Raw genomic sequence first — 23861 nt, forward strand, 5'->3', positions numbered from 1 at the left:
TCAGTGTAGTACCACAGAGTTGATACGTTGCTCTGGGGTTGCTGTTTCCCATATGTAGTACTTTTGTCAATGTTAAACTTCATTTGCCACCTCTCAGCCCATCTGCTCATCCTTTCCAAATCCTTTTGCAGTAGCATAGTGTCAGTAGTGTCCTTGACAACCCTGCCAACCTTTGTATCGTCTGTAAACTTGGATATTAAGCTTGATATACCATCATCAATATCATTTATAAATACAGAAAACAGTAATGGACCCAGTACTGAACCCTGAGGGACTCCACTAATAACGTTAGTCCACAATGAGCAGTATCCATTGATTACCACTCTCTGTCTTCTCCCCCTCAACCACCCCTTTATCCATAGCAGCAATTTGCCTCCCATGCCACACTGCTCCAATTTGTGCAGCAGTCTTCCATGTGCAACAGTATCAAAAGTCTTTCTAAGATCCAAGTATATAATATCAAAGTTATTCCGTGCATCCAGTTCTTTTGTGACTGCATCATAGTATCCAATCAATTGCACATCCTTGTGCAAGATCAGTGGCGACTGCAATGGAAATGATCCAACCACACAATGCAGATTGTTTGTTCATGTGGAGTTTCATATTTTAGCTTACAGAAGAGTGCTCTGTATGAAGCACAGCAGATGCATTCAAAATCTGCACTACCTAAGATTGCCTATAGATAAAAAAGAAGAGAAGGAAATATGTGCCCAGCTGGCATTCTTTTTTTTCTTAGAATCAACTCTTGGTGAATTTATATGCATAAGGGGATTTTTCCAGCACTATATAAATGTGAATGTGTTTAATAGAGTATTATTTGTATATCTGATTTCAGACTGAAAATGAATTCCTACAGGTGGAGAGGAAGATAACTCAGAGGTAAAGCTTTATATTTAAAATTTCTGAAAACTTGGACATTTCAAGAAAATATGGGACATTTTTATCAAGAAAAGAAACTTTTGTGATACTAGAACAAAACATTGAAAACCATGTCAGTCATCCTAACTTAAACTAAACGAATTATTGCTGGCTCCACATATAAAAACAAAAATAACATTTATTAATAATAAAGTTAAAGTAATATATATAAAACAAAATAACTTTGTGCAGTTTTTAAAGTTCTCTTTGTTAATTTTATGAGATTTATCAGTGTACAATGAAAATACTTTTTCTTTTCTTTTCCTTTTTTTTCTTTTTTTGCAGTCAGAATACCTTTTCTCTAAGGGTACTTGTCCCACCCAAATTGTGGACAGTTGGAGAACTACCTCAACTATTTATTTTAACCATAGATATGGCATACAGCACAAGAGTTATATCTGACAGTGAGAACGTGGCAGTGAACCAAAATGTAAGGCCTGGTGTGAGAGTTCAGAAGGTGTCACAGGTCATTAACCAGTGAAATTTCCAAGATGTAATCAGGAAGAATGGGACAGACATAGGAAGAGGAGGAGAAAGTAGCTGGAATGTTAGGACAATGAATAGATGGGCAAATTAGAGAAGTTGAAGTGGGTTAATGGAATGAGGTAAAATAGATATTACGGTGTTGTGTGAGACAAGATGAAAAGAGAAATGGGACTTTAGAAGTAATGGAGTACAGCTTTTATATTCTATAGGTAATGAGAGTAAGAATGGAGTAGGAATGGCTTTGAGTAAGTAGGTATCTGGAAGTGTGGAAGTGATGGTATTATTAGGTTGTAAGAATGAAGACAGAACCAAAGGGAATGACGTTAGTACAAATATATATATGCCAACAACAGAACACGAGGAAGAGGATATTGGGGAGATATATGAGCAACTAGAAAGTGTAATTAGATAAATAAATAATAATAAATAAATTTTCTGTTTATACTCCGGGACGACCAAACGGTCAGAGGAGTTCACAAGATATACAGATTACAAGAAACAGCACCGTATTCAGGCAAACAAATTTTTGGTGATATGAGTGACTGGAATGTAGTATTTGGAGGAGAAAAGGAGAGAAAGTATAAGGGATAATAAGGGGCTAGATAGGTAGAATTAGAGGGGGGGGGGAGTTGGTGGATTTTTGCGAAATTCCATCATAAAAAAAGAAAATATACATGGAAAATGGCTCGGAATGGAAGTAAATTTTGACTAGATTATTGCTAGGTTCAAAACAGGTATAAAACAATGTAAAGAACTCTCCTAAATGTCTAGTCCTACATACTTAGGATTAGACATTTATCCTGTTCATGATATTTTGATAATGGATATTTTGATAAATGTGCTAAGGCTGCTCATGATAAGAATGTTGCATATTACAATTGGCTTGTATCCAAATCTCCAGGTTCATTTTCTGTCTACACCGAAGCTTGCAACAATTGTAAAGCAGTTATTAATCAGTCTAAATTAGATTTAAAACAGGCTAAGAGTAGAAAACTTTCTTCTTATCCAAATGGTAGTCAAGCATTCTGATCTTTTGCCAAAACTATTGGCCACAACTTTTGCCCATTTCTATTCCATCACTGTCAAACCATATTATTCTATTGCCACTTTAGCCAAAGATAAAACTGACCTTCTAGCATCCTACTTTTCTTCTGACTCGTGTGTTGATGATCTTGGTAAACCACCTCCTACCATTCCCAGTACACTCCATTCAATACCACTTGTGATCTTCCGTCAAAAGGATGTCAGAAAGATTTTGAACAATCTTGATGCTAAGAAAGCTCCAGGTCTTAATGGTATTTTTCCACTCGTTCTCAAAACTTGTGCTTTTGAGCTACTTCTACCTGGAAATTTGCTCATATTCAGCCAGGTCATAAAAAGGGTGACAAATCCCTCCCATCCAACTATTGTCCCATTGCACTTCTACACTTTCTGAAGTAATGGAGAAATCAATTAACCACCTCTTAAACTATCTAGAAACCTTACATCTGATCATTGATTGCCAGTATGGATTCCATCAGTATTGATATACTGCCTTATGTTAACCATCTATAGACAAATTCAATGGAAAAGTTTAGTGAAGCTCAAGCAGTTGCTCTTAATATTTCAAAAGCTCTTGACTGTTTTTTTGTAATTGGGTATTTAGTTTACTCTGATGGCTCACTGAGGATGATGGCAGATGGCTCTCTTGTCTTCTAATTTATCATTAGTAGTGGCATATGATGCAAGAAAGCAAACTTATACAGCATCAGCCAAAAAAAAAACTTCCCATTTCATGTATCCATTCCCTCCAAAATTTTGTCTAGTCCTTGAATTTATTTAATCTATCAATTTCCACTACAATAGATGGAAGTCTGGCCAAAGGCAAATTTCTGCACATCTATTCTGCAACCGTCCTTCCTCAATTTCAATTTATGCATTGATGGGATTCTTCCTCTTACTCAAACTATTCTTTCTCTTGCTCTAACTCAAACCATTCCAAGTCTTAAACACCTCAATCAGATCACCTCGTAGGTGTCTAGTCGCCAGACGATCAGACTTCTCCACTAATACTGATGTTCCCCAAGGTTCATTTATTTCTCCCACTCCTTTTCTATTGTATGTTAATGACTTTCCATTGACTTTCCATTGACAGTTTTGCTGATGATAGCACATTCATTCTACCTTCCAGTTTGAGAAACCTCGCCCTGCAGAAACAGCTTCAATTTAATCAAATATCTACTACCAGTTCCTTAAATGCTGATCTGCAGATAATTCTCCAGTAGGGCAAAGGTAACTTAGTTGGTTTCAATACTTTTAAAACTCAGTCCTGTCGTATATTTTGTAAAAAGGTGGCACCTCCGTAGCCAGGTGGGAAGGAGCAGTAGTGCGTAGCACACGCTTCTCGATTAGACCGGGGTTCGAGCCCATCACCACCAAATGCGGAGGATGCGGAAAGGTCAAGGGAATAACCACCGCATATTCCCGGAGCAATATGGCCTTAGTTGCTAATGCTCCTAAAAAAAAAGCAAATGAAATGTAAAAAGGTCTCTTCTGTTCCTGTGCTTATCTTTGATGACACTGATTTCTTGGCCAAATCATATATCTCTGTTGTGGATTACACTGACTTTTAATCTCTCTTGGCATAAGCACATTACATATATTGCTTCTCAGCTTCTAAAAAATTGGGTTTTCTCTTTCACTCAACCTTACTTTTCTTTCAAACTGCTGTTTCCTCTGTACAAATTGGAAATCTGCCCTACCACAGAATATTGTTTCCACATCTGGGGCAGTGCCCCCAAAACGTCTCTCAGGCTTCTAGATTCCATTCAGAAGAGGGCAGTTAGGCATCTCAAACAAAGTCTCTCCACTTTCCCTTTGTTTCTGCTACATGCCTTTTCTGTAGATTCTTCCATGGCATTGTTCTTCTGAATTGGCTTCTATAATTCCCGAGGCGCCTCCATAGCCAGGTGGGAAGGAGCAACAGTGCGTAGCACACGCTTCTTGATTAGACCGGGGTTCGAGCCCGTCACCACCAAATACGGAGGATGCGGAAAGGTCAGGGAGTGACCACCGCATATTCCCGGATCAATATGGCCTTAGTTGCTAATGCTCCTAAAAACCAAAACAACAACAACAACATCTATAATTCCCACTCTCTCTTCCAAACCACTCCAAAATGCAGCAACCACTCAACATTTTTTCACTGTCGAACTTCAATCTCAAAAGAACCGACTTCTTCTTCCTTATTTATTCCTTCAATCTGCATTTTCTGGAACAGTGTCCCCGTATACATACAGTCAGTTCTGCTATAATGCGCATTTTTGCAATGCGAATTTGCTCCAGTGCGACTGATATATTAGGGAACAATGCAAGTATAATGTGATTGTCACGTTGGCTCGTGCACGATTTCGTGTGCGAGTAATATCAGGTGAATGCAAAACCCGGAACTAAGCTGAACGTAGTGACCTGCGCAGCAATACATACAAGTTTACGAAGCTTAAAAAATGTCAAACGTCAAATGTGTGAGAGCTATATTTCCCATTTACTGTAGTTGTATTGGTCAGAGACACACTGTTGTCATTAGCTGTATTCACAAGATAACACGTGATATTGTAAGCTGACTCATGTTTGCCAGAGCTCACATTTTTCTGTTCAAACAGAAATTTCGTGAGTCATGATAGCTTGAGCTGAAGAGTACATTTCTGCAGGTCACTACCATAAAATAATAAAAACAATTTGCAGTTCTCGGTTTGGTGAAATGTGTTTCCACTTCCATGAAATCTTCAATCATGTAAAAAGCATAAATAAATTTTTAGAATCTTCTCTTCATTTCTATTTTTTAAGCTTTGTAAACTTGTCTCAGAGCTTATGCAATTTGTGTATGCCATGTTCGTTGTTATTGATTGTTTATCTTTTTTACTGTTTTAAATTTTACAATCCAAAAAAAAACGTCAGTGAAGAAAAATATCGGTCAACTTCATATTTTGTCAAGGTAAATTGCTATATTTACTGTAATATTTATTTATTTATTAGAAATTTAAGATGTTTAAACCTATGTTAGTAATTTTATTGGGTTTCTAACTTTTTTAGTGTTTTACTTACCGGAATGAACATTTTTTTCAAGTTCTGTGCCCCTATCCCTTATTTCCCCACACGCCCTGTTGTTGTTTTTATGTGCAAAATACCATAACACGGAGGTTTTTAGGAATACATGTACCGCATTATAGCAGAACTGACTGTATTTCCTGAAAATTTCAATCTATAGAAATTGAAGTCTAATGTCAACAAGTAGCTTCTTTCATCTTCTCAACCTTCATCCATTCTCAGTACCTAGTACTATTGTTCTTAATACCTCTCGTGCATGTTGGCGTTTCATAAAAAAAAAAAAAACTGTGATAATGACTGAGCCTTTAACTGTTTTTATTAGTGCTAGTTTGTTTCTAATTATGAAAAAACAGTGGTAAAAATCAAGTATTTTCTGTGAAAATGTAACATTTTTTTTTATTTTTCCTTCTTTAGGGTAAATTATCAGGATTTGGAGTAGAAGAACAGTTGCCAACGGTTGCAATTGTGGCACATTACGATTCGTATGGTGTTGCACCAGTAAGTAAACCTTCTGAAATCATGTGTAGTATATATATAAACAATAAAAAAAAATCCCAAAAAGATATATCTGTGAAGGTTCTTCAATTTTAGCTTTTTTAAACTTAAAATAGGCTTATGTGGGTAGCTTTGATTTTTCAATATTGTTTATAGCTTGCTCTATGACCACTCTGCCCAGCCAGCGAGCTATGATGTACATTATCTTTCAAGAAAAGTATTTTTTGTTTCGTTTCTCTTATAAAACTGTGATAAATCCTGTAAATTATTTGCACAAGCCAGCAAAATGTAGGATAAAGGGCTGCCTAACTTTTCTGTCTAAGTTTTCCGTTTCTATTTTAGTGTTTTAAGAAATAAGAAAAATATGAATATGCTTTTGTAAAATATTTTTGCATAGCTTAGCGTTTATGGAGCTGAAAAGGGGTGTACAATATTGTCTTTTCCAAAAAATTTTCATTTTTAAAATGAATTTTGTTTAAAGTGATAAACTATGCAATCTGAGTATAGCAATTTATGAACAACTTGGCATATTAGGTAAGTTGTTCATAAATACTTTTCTTTTTCTTTTGAGAAATTATAGCTCTTAATTTGTTGTTATAATGCTGTTAATCGATTATAACTCTTTAACTATCAGTGTGAGATAAATCTTACATTGATAGATTAAGATTAGACTGTGATCACTATCGTCTAATGGTTTCTTTATCTGCAGATTCTTTTCCAACCTTTATTCAAACCTGTTCCCACCTCCACAACAGGCGCCTCCATAGCCAGGTGGGAAGGAGCAGCAGTGCGTAGCACACGCTTCTTGATTAGACCGGGGTTCGAGCCCGTCACCACCAAATACGGAGGATGCGGAAAGGTCAGGGAATGACCACCGCATATCCCGGAGCAATATGGCCTTAGTTGCTAATGCTCCTAAAAACCAAATAACAAACAACAAACAAACCTCCACAACACCAGATGGAAATTTATTCCGACAATTGGTCACTCTATGGCTGAAAGCCAATTTTTGCACATTAATCCTACAACAGTCTGACCTCCATAAGGGAACATAAATTTAAATTTATGCTGCTTTGGATAAATATATTAAATTTATGCTGCTTTTACCCAATCACCTCCTTATTTGTGTCATATGAACCCGGGTAGAGATGCCATCTGCATTTCATTTACTCAATCCATTTAAGGCCTTAAACACTTCAATCAGGTATTCTCACAGGTGCCTAGTTTCCAGATGCGTCAGTTTGCAGAGCCAAAGTCTTTTATGGTAAGAGTATCCTTTTTTTTGTCCTTTGATAATCTTGGTGCTCTTCCTCTTTTTTGCACTCATACCAAGAGATCCACCTCTCCTCCGTGAAATGAGATTTCTAGACCTGTATACAACACTCAAGGTGCAGCCTATCCACTGTTTTATACAAAAGGATAATCACCCTCCTGTCCCTGCTCGTAAAATTCCTGTATATCATTGATAGAACCCCATGAACTGTAGTAGCCCGCCTGTCTGCACTGCTCAGTAAGCTTCATGCCTGACTGTGCAATTACCCCCCCCCCAGGTCTTTTTCATTCTCCACTATCCTGCAGTACCAATTAGTTGGCACAATATTCTGGAATTAGTGTTTCTCATATGCAGTGTCTTGCATTTTTAAATATTAAACCTCAGTTGCCACTTCTAAGCCCATCTGGCTAATTTTTCTAGGTCTTTTTGTGGAATAATCTGTATTACTCTAATATCTGTCATTAACCATCTAATAACCTTTGTATCATGTGCAAACTTTTTAAACACATGTCTTCATCGGTATTGTTAATAAATATTGAAAACAATCAAGGGTCCAGCACTGAATCATAAGGGACTCTACTAATAACTTCAAGAAGAGCAGTGCCCATGAATAAACACTGTTTCTGCCACCCAACCATCCCTTTATCCATAGCAGCAGTTTGCCTCTAATGCCACACTGCTTCAATTTTTATATAGCAGTCTTTCATGTGGAACAGTATCAAAAGTTTTTTTGAAATCTAAGTATAAGGTGTCAAAATTATTTTTTGCATGCAGTGCCATTTTTACTGCTTCTTAGTATCCATTCAGATTGTTAGACAAGATCATCCCCTTAACAAATCCATGCTGTCACTGCAGTATAACTGCATTACTTCTTTTACCAGTGACCTCCATTAATTTCCTTGGAACAGAAGTCAAGCTAACAGGTCTGTAAATTACTCATCTCACCCTAAGATTCCACTTTGTGAATTGGGAATATATTTGCACATCTCCAGTCCATAGGAACTTCCCTGAATCTAAGGATGTTCTCATAGCTATAGCTGAAGGTTTACTTCTGCCACAGGTGTACTTTTTTGCTGCTACTTTTAATATAATTGGATACATTCCATCAGTCACAGGTGCCTTATTTACTTTTAGCTTCAACGATGTCCCCTCCATTTTTCTCTCAGTTACCACAATATCATCCAGCTCCCAGTTATAAGTTGATATAATTCTGATATGTTAATCTCTAAGCATTTCTTTATGCATCAGTATTGAAACAAAATATATATTCAGTTTGTCAGTGTGTGCCTTTTCTCTATCTCAAGAATCTTTTCAACTTTCTTAACGAGATCACACACAACCATAAAAGTTACCCATTTTTGCCTCAGATCTTCTGACTGGAGATCTGAGGCAAAAATAAAAAAAAAGTTCAGTAGTTTTTTCTTTTTTTGGAGGAGTTGTACTTTCATTAAATGAATTTTGATACATGTTAATAATAGCTGATAAGAACAGGTGAGCCACATGTAAGCATTTGAGATGGTTTTTCACTTTATGGGTATTTTTTTGTGCTGATACATGTGTTAACATAATCTTAATGACATACCTTTTACCCAAACATGCTTCAAATTGAGTGTATAATTTTCTCTTTAAGTCTTTATTTATATTTTCGTTCAAAAATTATCAAACTGTTAATAACCAAGAATAAAAACTGCAGTGTTCTAGTGTAGTCTTTTTTTGCCATTAATAATAATTGTATTAGCCTTTGTTCCTTTAACATATTCATCTCATATGATGAATTCTGTGAATGATTGTGCATTCAGGCATAAGCTTTTTATAATACTATTAAACTACTGAACTCTTTTCCTCAATTTTTCATCTGTTCCTCTCTTTTTCTCCATTGTCATGCTGCTCTTGTGACTGTATCTCACACTTGTGTCTGTTACATTGTGCTGCGGCACCTCTGTAGCCAGGTGGGCAGGAGCAGCAGTGCATAGCACATGCTTCTTGATTAGTCCGGGGTTCGAGCCTTTGACCCCAAATATGGGGGATGTGGAAAGCTCAGGAAATGATCCCCAGAGCAATATGGTCTTAGTTGCTAATGCTCCTATAAACCAACTAACAAACAAACAAACATTGTGCTACACTGTTTAATGAGCATATCTTCTCAATCAAAGCCAATATGTGCTTTACAAATAGCAGTTATGTATTTGCCTAGCAAATGTCTAGCAATGACAAATGCTATTCAAGTCACATGTACATTTTACATAAATACCAGAACAGGATCACCAATAGTTATGCCTTTCATATCTATTGAACCAATTTGGTTCATTCCTTTCCTTCTAGCATTAATGTAAACAAATAACTCTTTGCTACTTTTCTTTGCATTCTTAGCCAAAGATTTCTTGTAATCTGCCTTAGTTTGCCTACCTCCCCCCCCCCGTGTGACTTAGCAGACTAGTTTGTATTTAGTGTATATTTCTGTCCCCTTTTAATTTACGATCATCCCATGCATTTTTCTTGTCTGTCACTAATCATTAATTCATTTGCCATCATTAGGTCTAAACCTTAAACAGTATTTCTTAGTAAATTTCATGGAAATCTTTTACAGTTACTTCCCTTAACACCAAATATGGAGGATGCGGAAAGGTCAGGGAATGACCACTGCATATCCCTGGAGCAATATGGCCGTAGTTGCTAATGCTCCTAAAAACCAAATAACAAACAAACTTCCCTTAATACTTCAGTAGGTCCTACTGAACAGAATATAATAACTGTCTAAGATCATTGTAGTCACCTTTACCACAAGCCTTGATTACTGATTGTCTATAATGCTTGGAGACATTCATGTCTGACCGTATTGTAACTCCAAAATCCCTTTCTCCCTCTACTGTCTTTAATTCAATCCAACCAAATGTGTAAGTTAATTTTGAGTTGTTATTGTAAGATCTTGCATTTTGCTTCATTAAGAGATAATAGTCATTTTTCTGACCATCCCCAAAGTCTATTTAAGTTATCGTGAAGAAGCAATGCTTAGCACTAATCATTAACTGCTCTGCCAATCTTGACTTCATCTGCAGATTTTAACATCATGCCCTTTATCCCTTTGTCGCCATCATTTAAGAAAATCAAAAATAACAGTAAATCCAGTACTCTCCGTGTAGAAACACAACCTCTTAAGTTGGCCCAATCTGAAGAATCACCATTAATCTCTGCCTCCTGTACTGCAGCCACCCTGCGATCCATCTAAGGATTTTCCCTCTGATTCCACGTTCCAACTCGCAGTGACCTCTCATATTGAACTGAGTCAAATACTTTGCTGAAATTCAAGTAAACAATGTCGAAATTATTTCCTACATCAAGCTCTTTAGTGACTATGTCAAAATATCTAACCAGGCTGGTTAAACATGATTTTACATTTACAAAACCATGCTGTTTCCTTCAGATTTCCTTTTTCATTTATATGATCCTGTAGGCACTTCTGATCATTGCCTCCATGGTTTTCCCCACCACTGAAGTCAGACTGACTGATCAATAGTTACAAACTTCACTCTTTAAAACTGCCTTTATAGAATGGCGATACATTGGCACTTCTGCAATCCAAGGGGATTTCTCCTGATCTAGTGATCCTTCAAAATTAACCTTAATGGTTGAATGCACTCTTTTGCCATCTCCCTCATAGTTACTGGATATGTGCCTTACTTGCCTTTAGCCGTGATGGTTTTTCTAATAAATAATCTTCTGAAATTTCATTATCCCTAAGTTCATACTTTCAAACTTCACTATTTATAGAATAAAGGGTCTTTATTCTATAAATATTGATTCAAAAGTACCTGTTCAATTCATCTATGTCAGCTCGGTAACATAAGATTTCCAATGCCCATTGCGCAATGGTTCCATCTGACTTGCTCTTCGCTTCTTGTATTCACATCTATGAAAAGCTCTTTGTCCCTGCTTCTCTCTCTCTCTCTCTCTCTCTCTCTCTCTCTCTCTCTCTCTCTCTCTCTCTCTCTCTCTCTCTCTCTCACTCTCATATTCTGCTTTTGCCAGCCCAACCTTCTGTGGTACTTTTAATTGCACTAACTTTTTCATGCATCTTTTTCTGCTCTTTTAAACTTGCTGGTTAAAGTGCTATGTTTTCTCAGTGGTATATATGCATTCAGGAGTTTTCTGACTGTAGCTTTAAAGATATACCATATCTAATGTATTTGCACTGTGAACTGTCTTCCCATTTGATACTGTCCATGTAGCACCTGAAGGCATTATAATCTCCTTTTGCCTTTAACAATTTCTACCTGTCTACTCATCATCCAGCATACCACTTTGTAATCACTGGCTTCTAATGGTTACTGTACATTACTGTACTGTCTGCACTAAGGTGCCATCTGGTTTGTGGGTGATGATAAAGGCTAGAATATTTGTGTGCCTATTACTTCCCTGACATGCTGATACAATCATCTAGTTGATTTAAAAATTTTGTTCCCCATGATGAGTTTCCCCTCCCACTTCAATCAGTTAGGAACAATTGAAATCACTCATAATAAGACATTCACTCCTGCTCACCCATTCTGTTTCCATAAAGAGGCTCTCATAACCTTCACAACCTTCTTATCTGTAGATTATTCCCATTTTATTTATGCTTTTGCTTTTAAATACTTCACACTGCACAGATTCTGTACTAGCATGTGTATCTGGGCAAGCTTTTGTCGTGCTCAGGAGGCGCCTCCGTAGCCAGATGGGAAGGAGCAGCAGTGCGTAGCACACGCTTCTTGATTAGACCGGGGTTCTAGCCCGTCACCACCAAATATGGAGGATGCGGAAAGGTCATTCAGGGAATGACCACTGCATATCCCGGAGCAATATGGCCTTAGTTGCTAATGCTCCTAAAAAAAAAAACCAAAACCAAAACCAGTCGTGCTCAGGCTGCTTTTGATAAGAAAGATGACCCCACCACTTCTGTCTCCTCCATCCTTCCTACATGGATTGTACACACTGTAGCGAAACTCATCCCCAATTTCTGGGTTACACCATATTTCTTTTACCACTTATACGTCAGCATTAGTTTCCCTAACCAAGTGTTAGAAATTCTCTTGTTTTATCCACAACACTTCTGACATTACTGTAGACACAGTTAAAACTAAGTGTTCTTGTTTAGTTTACTACCCTGACACACCTCTTGAAGTTATTTAAGTATGTTTCCCATAACATTAGTTTCCCACTCATTTGAAACATTGCTACTCTCAGAACATCTTGGCTATGTTGGCTGTTGTGCAACAAACAAGACCTCTTGATGTATGGAAGCATTACATTGATCTATATCATCAGCAAAACATGTCTATATTACCCCTAATCTCTCCTTACTGGGAGTTTTCTCGAGCCCTTAAGGTATCTTCAGTGATACTGAGAAAAACGAACTGCTTTTGTACAAATGTGACTCTTCTCTACAAAATAGATTCCTTCTACTTATAAGTGCAAACCATGCTGATAAAAATTCCTCCCAAAAGCCTTGCAGAATCTCTCAGATCCTTAGTTAATTCACAACGCTTTTAGCATATAGTGCCTTTTATCATATCTAGGCACAATTGCAGACACATACACATTCTGACCTAACTCAAATAATTTTTTCAGCATGCCTCTATATTTTTCAAACAAATATAGGACAGTTTTTGATATGTTTAATATCATTAGTCTCTCCACATGAATAATAATGCTCTGTTTACTCCTTAAAATCTGACAATTAGTTATTAATTAAATATTTATGTATTTATTACATCTATGTCATTGTTATTTAGTTATTTGATTATAGAATTTTTTGTAAGATTTGGTAAATTACTGAAACACATTCATTGTCGTGCCTTGAAAGTGTAAAAATCACCCCAACAAATTCTGCTGTACACAGGTCTCTGGCCATGCTTAAATTTGAGGCCCCTTTAATATATATATAAAAACTATTATTATTATTATTATTATTAGAAATTTTTAGCACTACTTTAGAAAATATTTACAGTGAAAATGAGGCCCCTCTTCGGGTGAGGTCCCCGGCCATGGTCGGTTTGGCCATTAATGCGGCACTGGTTGTATGTGTGACTCTTTCCTAACTAAATCACAACAGTATACTGTCATAATGGATATTTGGAAAATTTACCACTTATACTTTGGCTGTCTTCTAGGTGACCAGAATAAGGCATGGGCACCATATGTTATTTGTAACGCTTGTTCTAATGCTCTTTGCCATATCTGTGATATGGAGAAGTCAAAAGACCATGATAGTGATTGTTAATTTTGTAATGTAAATGTAACTAGATTCTTAGAAAAGAATAAGCACAAGGTTTTTTATCCAAATCTCAATACAGCAATGAGACCGGCTCCTTATGACGGCAGTATGCTAGGTTCAGTACTTCCACAGCATGCGCTAGATGGAATGTGATGAAAGTGTGATTGGAGAGAGCTGAGAACTTCAACAAGTCCTGGGTACACACCCGACAAAAAAGAGACATTAGAGCAGGAGCTGTTTCTCCAACATGCATTGAATGATCTCATTAGAGATCTAGCTCTCTCAACACTTGGTTAAGAAGGTCAAAGTATTTTTCTATCGTTTTTGCAAAAAAAAATACAACTATTCCAAATTCTGTGAATTGCTGCTTATTTTTGTTAAATTGGCTGTCAGGTGTGCTAATCTATGTTACTTTTAGTATGTGGAAAAACACTGAGCATCGTTTTCTGTTATGTGTCACCACACAGTTATCATGCATACATACATAAATGCATGCACGCACACACACACACACACACATGTATATGTATGTATTATTGCCAAGGCCTAGGCCTCTACTTGGTGGATTGTCGCCTAGCATTGTCGCTGTTGTGGGTATTATTGCATCAGGCAATCATGTAACCAATCACTGCCTGCAATAAAGATATATATATATTTGGATGGGTTTTATCTCCCCAACATGCATAAGTATTATTGCTTTTTAGTAGTGTACTACTCTTTTATTGCTTTTTAGTAGTGTACTACTCTTTATCCTTAATATTCAGCATTGTTGCTCCATTTCTGTTCTTTGCCTTTTTTGCCAAATATTGTTAGTTACTTTTTATCCCTCTCCAAACATCTAACCAGTATGTTAGATCTATATAATTTTCATGAAATGAGCATAACTATGCATAAACAGTAGGTGCCTCCGTAGCCAGGTGGGAAGGAGCAGCAGTGCGTAGCACACGCTTCTTGATTAGACCAGGGTTCGAGCCCGTCACCACCAAATACAGAGGATGCAGAAAGGTCAGGGAATGACCACCGCATATCCCGGAGCAATATGGCCTTAGTTGCTAATGCTCCTAAAAACCAAATAACAAAACAAAACAAACAAGCATAAACAGTTAAACTTTTATATATAACCAGCAACAACTAAACTATCAAATTATCATTACCTTATCGACATCCTTTTACATACCTTTGGCTTACTAATATTATAAAATTTTATCGTAGATTATGCATAAGCTTTGACTTACATTTTAAAATATTTATTAAAATATTTTACATGATACCCAGTGTAGGGATCATAGTCTTTGACAATGCCTTTCTGAAATTATGATAATTTTATTTTGATCTTTATTATTGCTTCTTCCTTTACTGTCCTTCAGCATTAGCCGAGATAGCAAAACACTGTGGCCCAGATTGATTATCACATTGTGGTCCCCTGGCAAAGTTTGCTTTGATATTCCATCTTCCTGTTATTTCATTATTGATATTACAAACACATTTTGTAATTTACTGCCTTCTTTGGTCTTACTTCATTAGATGCTAAAAAATCTTAAGGATCAATACTGATGTTATATAATTTTGTAGATATTTCTTTTATAATAATTATATATTAGGAATATTTTTTTCACCTTCTTTCTGCTTTAAAATTTTTCTATTTTTTTTCTTTTCTTTCTTTACTTCCTATAGCTCAGCATCTTATACAGTGAACACTTCAACCTTTCATACCCACTTACATATTTATTCTCACATGCAAAATATATATGTATATTTGTTTTTTCCCATGCTGTCAATCAAACTAATTAACAATTTTAGAAGACATACACTCACCGATCGGGCTAGCCGGGTAGGTCAAGTACCTGCTTGGCAACCCAAAGGCCGTGGGTTCAAATCCCGCCTCGGGCTTGAATCAGAGTAGAAAATGCAAAAACCTTGGGAGGTGCAATATGGCCACAGAAGCCGATGAGCCAACAACTAACAAAAAAAAAAAAAAAAAGACGACGACATACACTCCAGGTTTTCCATATGTTGTAAAATCTGGAATGGTACATCTACATACAACAGTACACATTTGCTTTGTGTACTGTATGTAGATGTAATTTTTCTATTTATAGTGGCAGAAAATGTGATCAGAAACATTTGCAAACAAATTATAACATGCAAATAATTAGCAACATACATCACATAGAAAGAAATGCAGAATGAGCAGCTGAGCATTGCTGTGGTCTTTTCTGAATCGTGGTTTCTGCTCTTGAGGGGGGGGGGGTGGGGGGAGAGTATGTTTGGATAATGATAACCACATCATTTCTTTCACTTTAGGAATGTTTGGCCATTGGATCTCTGCATATCAATCCTTGTAACTTTTAGTTATGATAAAGGATAAAATGTATAAAAGGTAGATCAAACTTCTGATTGATTTGAAGGAAAGCATCACAAGGAATTTTCCTGTGATTTGCTGTGACAATCTTCGGATAACAGTTTACTATACCATACTGCACTTCGAGTGTTAGTGGACACACAATTTCACCATATTCAACGTCTCAATTTTCATACCTAGCAATTCATCCAAAGTTAGTGGTAACCTAGTTACACTATGTTTAAACATAACTAGTAAGTAATGTTTACCATTTGCCCCTGGTTGCAGTTTTTGGAAGTACCATTCCAAAGTGATGCACTTTAATTATAACCATCCTGTATTTCAGCCATTTTTGTTATCGATAATGAAGTGGATGGAATTTTGAAAAATTATAGAATACCTGAAATTTTGTTCAACTTTTTGATTCTCACAGTAGTGCGGAATGTGTATTCATCTTACTAAAAGTATTAATATTAGCTTTAGTATTAATAATGGTGCTAGGAAGCCTAAGGCTTATGCTGCACCAGCCAAAAAAAAAAAAAAAAAAAAGAAAGAGTAAAATGATAAAAAAATAATTAAATAAAAGAAGGAAATAGACAACCTATGTGTTTACTTCCTCCTGTAGGTTACTATACTGCTGACCTTTGAATTTCCCCAAAATGTTAGCATCAACCACCCATGTAGGTAACTTATTCCAGTAATTTATAACTCACTGGATAAAATAAAACTTCCTACAATCCAGTCTAACTCCCCCCCCCCAACTTGAATTTATGGCCCCTAGTTCTAGAATCATTTATAACTGTGAAAATTTCGTCCTCATTCATTTTACTTTTGCTTCTCAGAGCCTTAAACATCTCAATCAAGTCTCCTCTAAGGTGCCTAGTTTCCAAGCTGTGCTACCCATGTATTCAAAAACTTTCCTAATATGGATGCCCTTTAGCTGATCTCACCAGGCGAGTTACCCGTCTTTTGACCCTTTCAAGAAGCTTTGTCTTTTTTTAGGTGTGGTCTCCATATTTGAACACAGTGTTCCAAGTGTGGTCTAACAGTAGCCTTGTATAAAGGGGTTATGATGTTCTTATCTCTACTAGCAAATGTTCGATAAATCATCGATACGACACCATAGGCCTTTCTTGCAACTTGACTACAATGCTCAGAGAACTTTGTCTGTCTTTGTCTGATCATAACTCCCAAGTCTTTCTTCCACTACTGACTTTAGTTCAACTCCACCAAGTGCATATAAGGTGCCTCCTTGGGCAGGAGCAGCAGTGCGTAGCACACGCTTCTTGATTAGACCGGGGTTCGAGCCCGTGACCACCAAATACGGAGGATGTGGAAAGGTCAGGGAATGACTACCGCATATCTCCGGAGCAATATGGCCTTAGTTGCTAATGCTCCTAAAAAAAAAAAAAAAAAAAAAAACCCAAAACCAAGTGTATAAGTTATTTTGGGGTTACTGTTCAGGTGTAAGACCTTGCACTTTGCTGGATTAAAGCAAAGTTGCCACTTTTCTGACCAACTCTGAAATCTATCTAGGTCATCCCGAAGAATATCTCTGCTTGGCAGTGATCATTAACTATACCAATCTTTACATCATCTGCAAATTTAGGCATCACACCCTCTATCCCTTCATTGATGTTATTTAAGGAAATCAAAAACAACGGTAGTCCCTGGGGAACCCATTTCTTACGTTAACCCAATCTGAGGAATAACATTTATAGCAATATAACATATATATTTAAAAAAATAATAAATAAATAAAAAATAAATTAAAATAATCCCAAACGCTACCTGTATATCTTTGCAGTTTCACATCAAAATAATGGGTAAAAAGAAACACACACACACACACACACTACAGTTATAAGTTATATTGGATTTCGTTTAATAAATAAAGATTAGTAATTTAATTTCATAATTTGTTTAAGTAGCAGTAATTAATAATCACTTGGGCATTTTTACCTGCTATGTTTTCAGTTTTGTTCTTTTTCTTTTTTATTAAAAATCCTAATGAAATTGTTTCTGTAGACAATTCCGCGTAATTGAACAAAGCCTCGAGAAAAAAAGATATAGGTTATATTATATTATATTCTTATTAATAAGATATATATTAATAATATAGATTCCTATGGAATTCTCTTTTTATGCTAATAGGAAAGAAAGGATTAAATGACCCACAAACCACATAATATTTTGTGTTAAAATTTAGTTTTTTTTCCATATTTCTATTACAACTTTAAAGTGCATTATTTACATAAAAATACTTTACATTTAAAAAATTTTTAATGCTCCATTATTAACATTCACCACATAAAGATTTTAACAATTTTTCCCCCTCTAATTTGTTAGAAATTCTAATCTGAAGATTCTTATAATTTTTGTAAAGATTCAATGTAATACATCAAGGATTCAATGTATTACATTGAATCCTTGAATATCGGACTTCCATATATGCTTAAAATCAGTTACATCAAATATTTATAGTTCTATTTTGTTGTGTGTCCATATCTTCCATTTTCCAGGTTGACATTAAGGTAGAGAAATCTTATGCTGTTTTGCCTTTCTGAGTGTATTTTTATGCAATTAGTCTGTGTGATTGATTTGATGTTTAATATTCTTGAATTCCCTATTAATGAATATATTTTCAATGCATCTGTATACCAGAGTTTCATTCCTGCACTTGTTCCTGTTTTCTCTTCGGCGCCTCCGTAGCCAGGTGGGAAGGAGCAGCAGTGCGTAGCACACGCTTCTTGATTAGACCGGGGTTCGAGCTCGGCACCACCAAATACGGAGGATGCGGAAAGGTCAGGGAATGACCACCGCATATCCCGGAGCAATATGGCCTTAGTTGCTAATGCTCCTAAAAACCAAATAACAAACAAACAAACATGTTTTCTCTTTAGTACAGGTGTAGGTAGGAACTGTCAATTAGCTGTATTACTTATTTTTTAAATTACAAAACTGATAAACCACACACTTCTTTTGTAGACTATATAAACCATAACAGTTTGTAGGTGTATTCACAAATGTGTCAAGTGACTTTTTTCTTCCTTAGGTGTGTCTGTCTGAAAAACTTATTATCCAGTGGTTAGATTTTCGTGACATTTTTTATATTTGGGCCTTTTCAGAAGATTTGTTGCAATTTGTAAATTTCATTGAAGTTGTTTTAATAGATATTTGACTCCCCCCCCCCCCTTTCATAATTTCTAGTTATCCCTGCATAAAGTATTCATTGGATATTTGGGCATTACTTGATAAAGAAGAATCTTCACCACCAAATTTTCAGTATGTTTCATTGGCTACTGGGAAATTTCTAAGTTCAGTTTCAATTACATAACCTTCCCTTCTCCTCCCAGTCCCTCCCTCCACAGAAATCTATATATATATATATAAATGAAAGAAGGTTGTGGGTATTACTCAAAGGAAATGTTGGAGTGACATTAAAATTTTCAGTATATGTATTTATTAGACTCGGGAGGTTTTAAGCCCGATTCTGTTTATATATTCTGCCCCCACCCCTTGATTCTCCTGCATACAAGGAGAGTAGACATCCTATTTGCCACATTACAAACCCTAATAAAAGAAAAATAAACCACATAAAGAGAAATGGTTTATTTTATTTGAAAGAACAATCCAAAAATTTTTTATATAGACATTAATAATTTTCCCATTTGTGTGTCCTGAAAGATGTCAGAATAGTATTAAATTTCAGGCCATCTGCTTTCCGGCATCTGTAGTGCCACAGAAGCAATTGTGATTTTGATATGTGCATGAAGTTCATTCTCACTTTAAAATTTAGTGTAAACACTTGTTCCTTAACATAATCTCAGAAAACAAAAAATCCAGAGGAATTATATTTGGGGAGTGATAGAGACCAAGAAATGAATCCTTCTCATCCACTTCTTCTGCCTGGAAGTACTTCATCCAGGAATTCTTTAATTTCCTGGCAGAAATGTGGAGGAGTGCTATCATTCTGAAAAAACCTTTGATTACAAATGTACCATTTGTGGTACAATAAATTGTTGATTATCCAGATAATTAGCACTGTTGGCTGTGTTCTCACAAACGTAGAAAGGATCAGTCATCTTATGGCGGGAAATTGCACACCACACGTTCAACTCAGGCTTATCTCACTTAAACCTATATAAGTTTGTTTCCTTGCATTATTTTACCACTACTGATACTAACCCTCGAACAACACATGGTTTGCTCTACCCCAAATTCTACACTTATCTATTTACCTTATCACACACAGGAAAACTTGATTTATCACTAAAAATAACTCTTCAAGTAGCTGTTGTTTTTAATCTGTCTCAGCATTTGCACAACCTGAATTTTATATGCATATAGCTTCATAACAAATGTAGAGAATCTTTTGTACATTTGATCAAAGCTGTTGAATTTCTCTGCCAACATGACAAAACAAATTGCTCACACACTGCTGAAATGCTTCAAAAACAGTTGACCTATTCTTGACTGAAGGTCTGCTTGCTCCCTTTTCTGGTGTAGAAAATTACCCATTGTTTTAAACTGTTTCAACAACCTTTGGATAGACAGTGTTCCAGGTGTTTTCTGTACATATTTCAGCTGGTAACTTCTTTGCATTTGAATGACAGATTTACTGGTATCATAGCATGCACCTTGTTTTTTATTATAGCAATGCTATTTTGAGATTGAGTTTTTTAATCTTGCCATCTAGCAGTTATGTTATTTGAAGTTCAGTGAATATTTTTTGGGTTGTTATTTCAAATAAACACAGTTTCTCTTTATCTGGTGGCCTTTTTTCTGTGACATGACAGTTTGTAATATGTGAATAATATATGCTTACCTGTTTATATAAATGAAAATATGTTTTGATGTTTGGGAATTACTCAAAAAGGAAAAGTTGAGTGGACATTAGATTTTCAGTGCATGCTCCATTGGTCAGTGGGGAGGGTTTGGGTTTAATTCAGACTCTGTAGCTCTTTCCCCCCACTCACGGAACCATTGTTATTAATTTGGAACAGCAGCTCCAATCATTTTCACCATCTCAGTATCTTTAAGAACCTTCTAACATAACAAATTTCATATTGATAGATTAACCCATCTGCCCTGTACCCCCCTACCATACATGAAAACAGCAAAACTGCTACACAAATCACACCTCGTAGCAACCGATCACATGGTGAAATCTTGAAAAACATTCCTTGAGTGCAGTATGCTTTTAGCCCTTATGGTACTTTATTTGATAATCAAATGGCCTTAAAATATAATACAACGTTACATGACTTGTTAACAGTTATTTAATAGCAACCTTCTTCAGTGGTTGCTGGACACTATTACCTCGTGTTTAATACAGAATATCAGATTACTTAGAGTTGGGTTTCTTTTAACTAAATAATGAGATAGATGCACAGAATAGTAATAACACACTGCTTCGGTTAGCCCACAGGATAACAAGAACAGTACAGCAACCTGTGAATCCTGGTGAAGCTGTGAAAATAGGACAGGATTCAGCAGCATCTGATGTGAGTACCTTTTCAAATGGTTTATTACATGGTAATAGCAAAATTAACATCCCTAATCTTAAACATATCCTAGAAGGCAACCTGAAATTTAACTAATGTCCAACTAAATTGTGCAAAGCGTGTTCAACCATGAAAAATTATGATATAGAACCCAATACACATTACCATATGCTATTTTGTAAAATGCTGTATATCTGCTTACAGGTAAAGTTTGTCGGGTAAAATATGTAGGGTTGGCACTAAACCCATCATTCTTGAGAATGAACAGCCGTAGGTCCAACAATAACAAACTTAAATGTTACACAGACATTGAACTAATATAATTTAATAAACCTGTTTAAAAATTCTAATATAAAAATCATGTACTCAGTGGCTACCAGAGAATCTGTAGAGGACAATTTTGTTCTTATATAGAATTTAATACCAATATGGACTTAATAATATATTCAACAAGAGGTATTTAAGTAATGGTAAAATTAATGTTGAACATGGTATATATACAAATTATTCAGTATTTAATTACAATATTTATAATTGAAAAGGCAAAGAGAATAGTAAAAATAAAACAGAACTAGAAAGAACTTGAGTAATTTCTTAGAAACCTAAAATAAGGATGTCATCGATGTTTGTGAAATAAAATCTGTCCTTTATGTTAAAAAGAGAATGTGATAAAAGCAATAATTGAAAATTGATTGACAGTTACCAAATTCAAAGTATTCATTCGATTCACTTAAAAAATAACATGGGCCTTTATAGGCTGAATGAAATGGTTGTAAAAGATAAAAAGTAACAGGATTCTTGATTGTAAAATTTCATGATAAAAGATACAGCTTGATCAAGTGGAGAAAAATTGTTGGTTTTAAATTGCTCTATTTGTTGCCCCATTACCCAGAACACATAGTTACTTAGGTTCAAATTGTAATCCCCTATTACGTATTAAGATTAGGAATTACATATAAATAACAGCTGTCAGCTCCCCAGATTTGCCACTGAAGTCAGTCTTTTTTTTTTTTTTTTACTTGATTTGGCCCTTCTTCTCACTTTCATAATATAGTTGGTGACAGAGTTTTTCTGTCTTTTTGCAAAAACTCACTTTTTTTCCTGTCTTTTTATTTTCACAAAAAATCATAAAACTACATTAAAATTTATTTTTTTTTTAAAGTTTTGCAAATTTCTGCTTATATTTTCATTAACAAATTGGTCCTCAGGTATGTGTTTATGCTATGATAGTCTGTTACAAAATAGAAACATGAGATAATGGCATTGTTCTATGTAATCATTTCATAGTAATTGTATAGTGGAAGCTAATTAATAGTCTTTCAGTAAGATGCCAGAGAAATACAATATAAAATTTCAGAAAAACTATACACAAGATTTTCCATGTGTTGTTAAATCTTAAAAAGATAACATGTTTACTTTGTGTAACATATATGTAGATGTCATTTTTCAATTTCAATTGGCTGGAAATGTAATGTAATCAGACATTTGCAAACAAATAACTATAAGGACAGCATGCAGTGCATAGAAAAGATTACAAAAATAGATGTGTTTCACGGTGGTGGTGATGTCATATGTGTTAAATGTTTACCTGCTTTTTGTATCCTAGAACAATCTTTCTCTGAGCTGAATTAATAATACATGCACTGTGTCTAGAAATATATTTGCTGATAGTAAAAGAGCAAAACAATATGGATCTGGAAGAACAAAAACAACAGGCATTGTTAATGAAACTGTATGGATAGGGAAAGAAGAGGTAGTGATGGCTCTGAAAAATAGGTTGTTTTTGGTTGGTAGAGATGACAGTAATCAAAGTGATTCCAAGCTATATACTGCTGTGGTATATAGCTTGGAATCTTTTGTAATAAAAAAAAAATTTTTTTTAAATTATTGAATGAAATCAAAATCATCTTGTTCCCAGTGCCAGCACCGGAAGAAGGCACTAAAGGGTCCAACACTGTACATCTTCTGAACAACCTGAAAGCATGTGCTCTTTTTCAAAAAATCTGTCTGGCATTTAGTGTTGGTATTGTATTTGTCATAGTAGGCCTAAGAGGTAGCCGGGGGTATTAAAAGAAGAGATTGAGCACTTGGGTGTAATAGACTACCCTTGTCATCTTATTAATTTGTCTGCTGAGAAAGGATGTGCATGTCCTCCTTTGAAAGTGAGTGAATGAGTACTTGGTGGAAATATACTATCTAGGAAGAAGTGCTAAAGATAGATTTAAAGAATTTCAACTGAGTGCCACCAAAGTAAAAGATTTTGAAGCGTATATGTACATGTTTGCTATCTGTGGATAAATGTGTAAATAGACTGGTAGAACAGTGGCACCCAATTTAAAGAAGTTAGGAAAGAAGGTGAGAAAAGCAATATAAGTGCTTTTCAAATTTACTAAATTGAAAAGTACAAAAAGCGATGAATAGTGAGTGGCACTGATTCATATTCAAATCCATTTTGTGATCCAAAAGATTTGAAAGAAGAGAAATTGATGAACTCAAGAAAAAACT

General features: G+C 35.5%; 1 protein-coding gene across 1 annotated transcript in view; it reads left to right on the forward strand.

The window, feature by feature from the left end:
- Nucleotides 1-23861, forward strand: part of LOC150089253 (BOS complex subunit ncln) — a 178652-nt gene that overhangs the window by 43377 nt on the left and 111414 nt on the right. The window contains exon 5 of the mRNA XM_090390406.1: nucleotides 5905-5988. Coding sequence (XP_090246532.1) covers nucleotides 5905-5988 — 84 coding nt within the window. The remainder of the gene's footprint in view (nucleotides 1-5904; nucleotides 5989-23861) is intronic.

The sequence above is a fragment of the Mastigoproctus giganteus genome, chromosome 2 (assembly GCF_048544385.1).
Source record: "Mastigoproctus giganteus isolate SK-2022 chromosome 2, ASM4854438v1, whole genome shotgun sequence".
In the NCBI taxonomy this organism is placed as follows: domain Eukaryota; kingdom Metazoa; phylum Arthropoda; class Arachnida; order Uropygi; family Thelyphonidae; genus Mastigoproctus; species Mastigoproctus giganteus.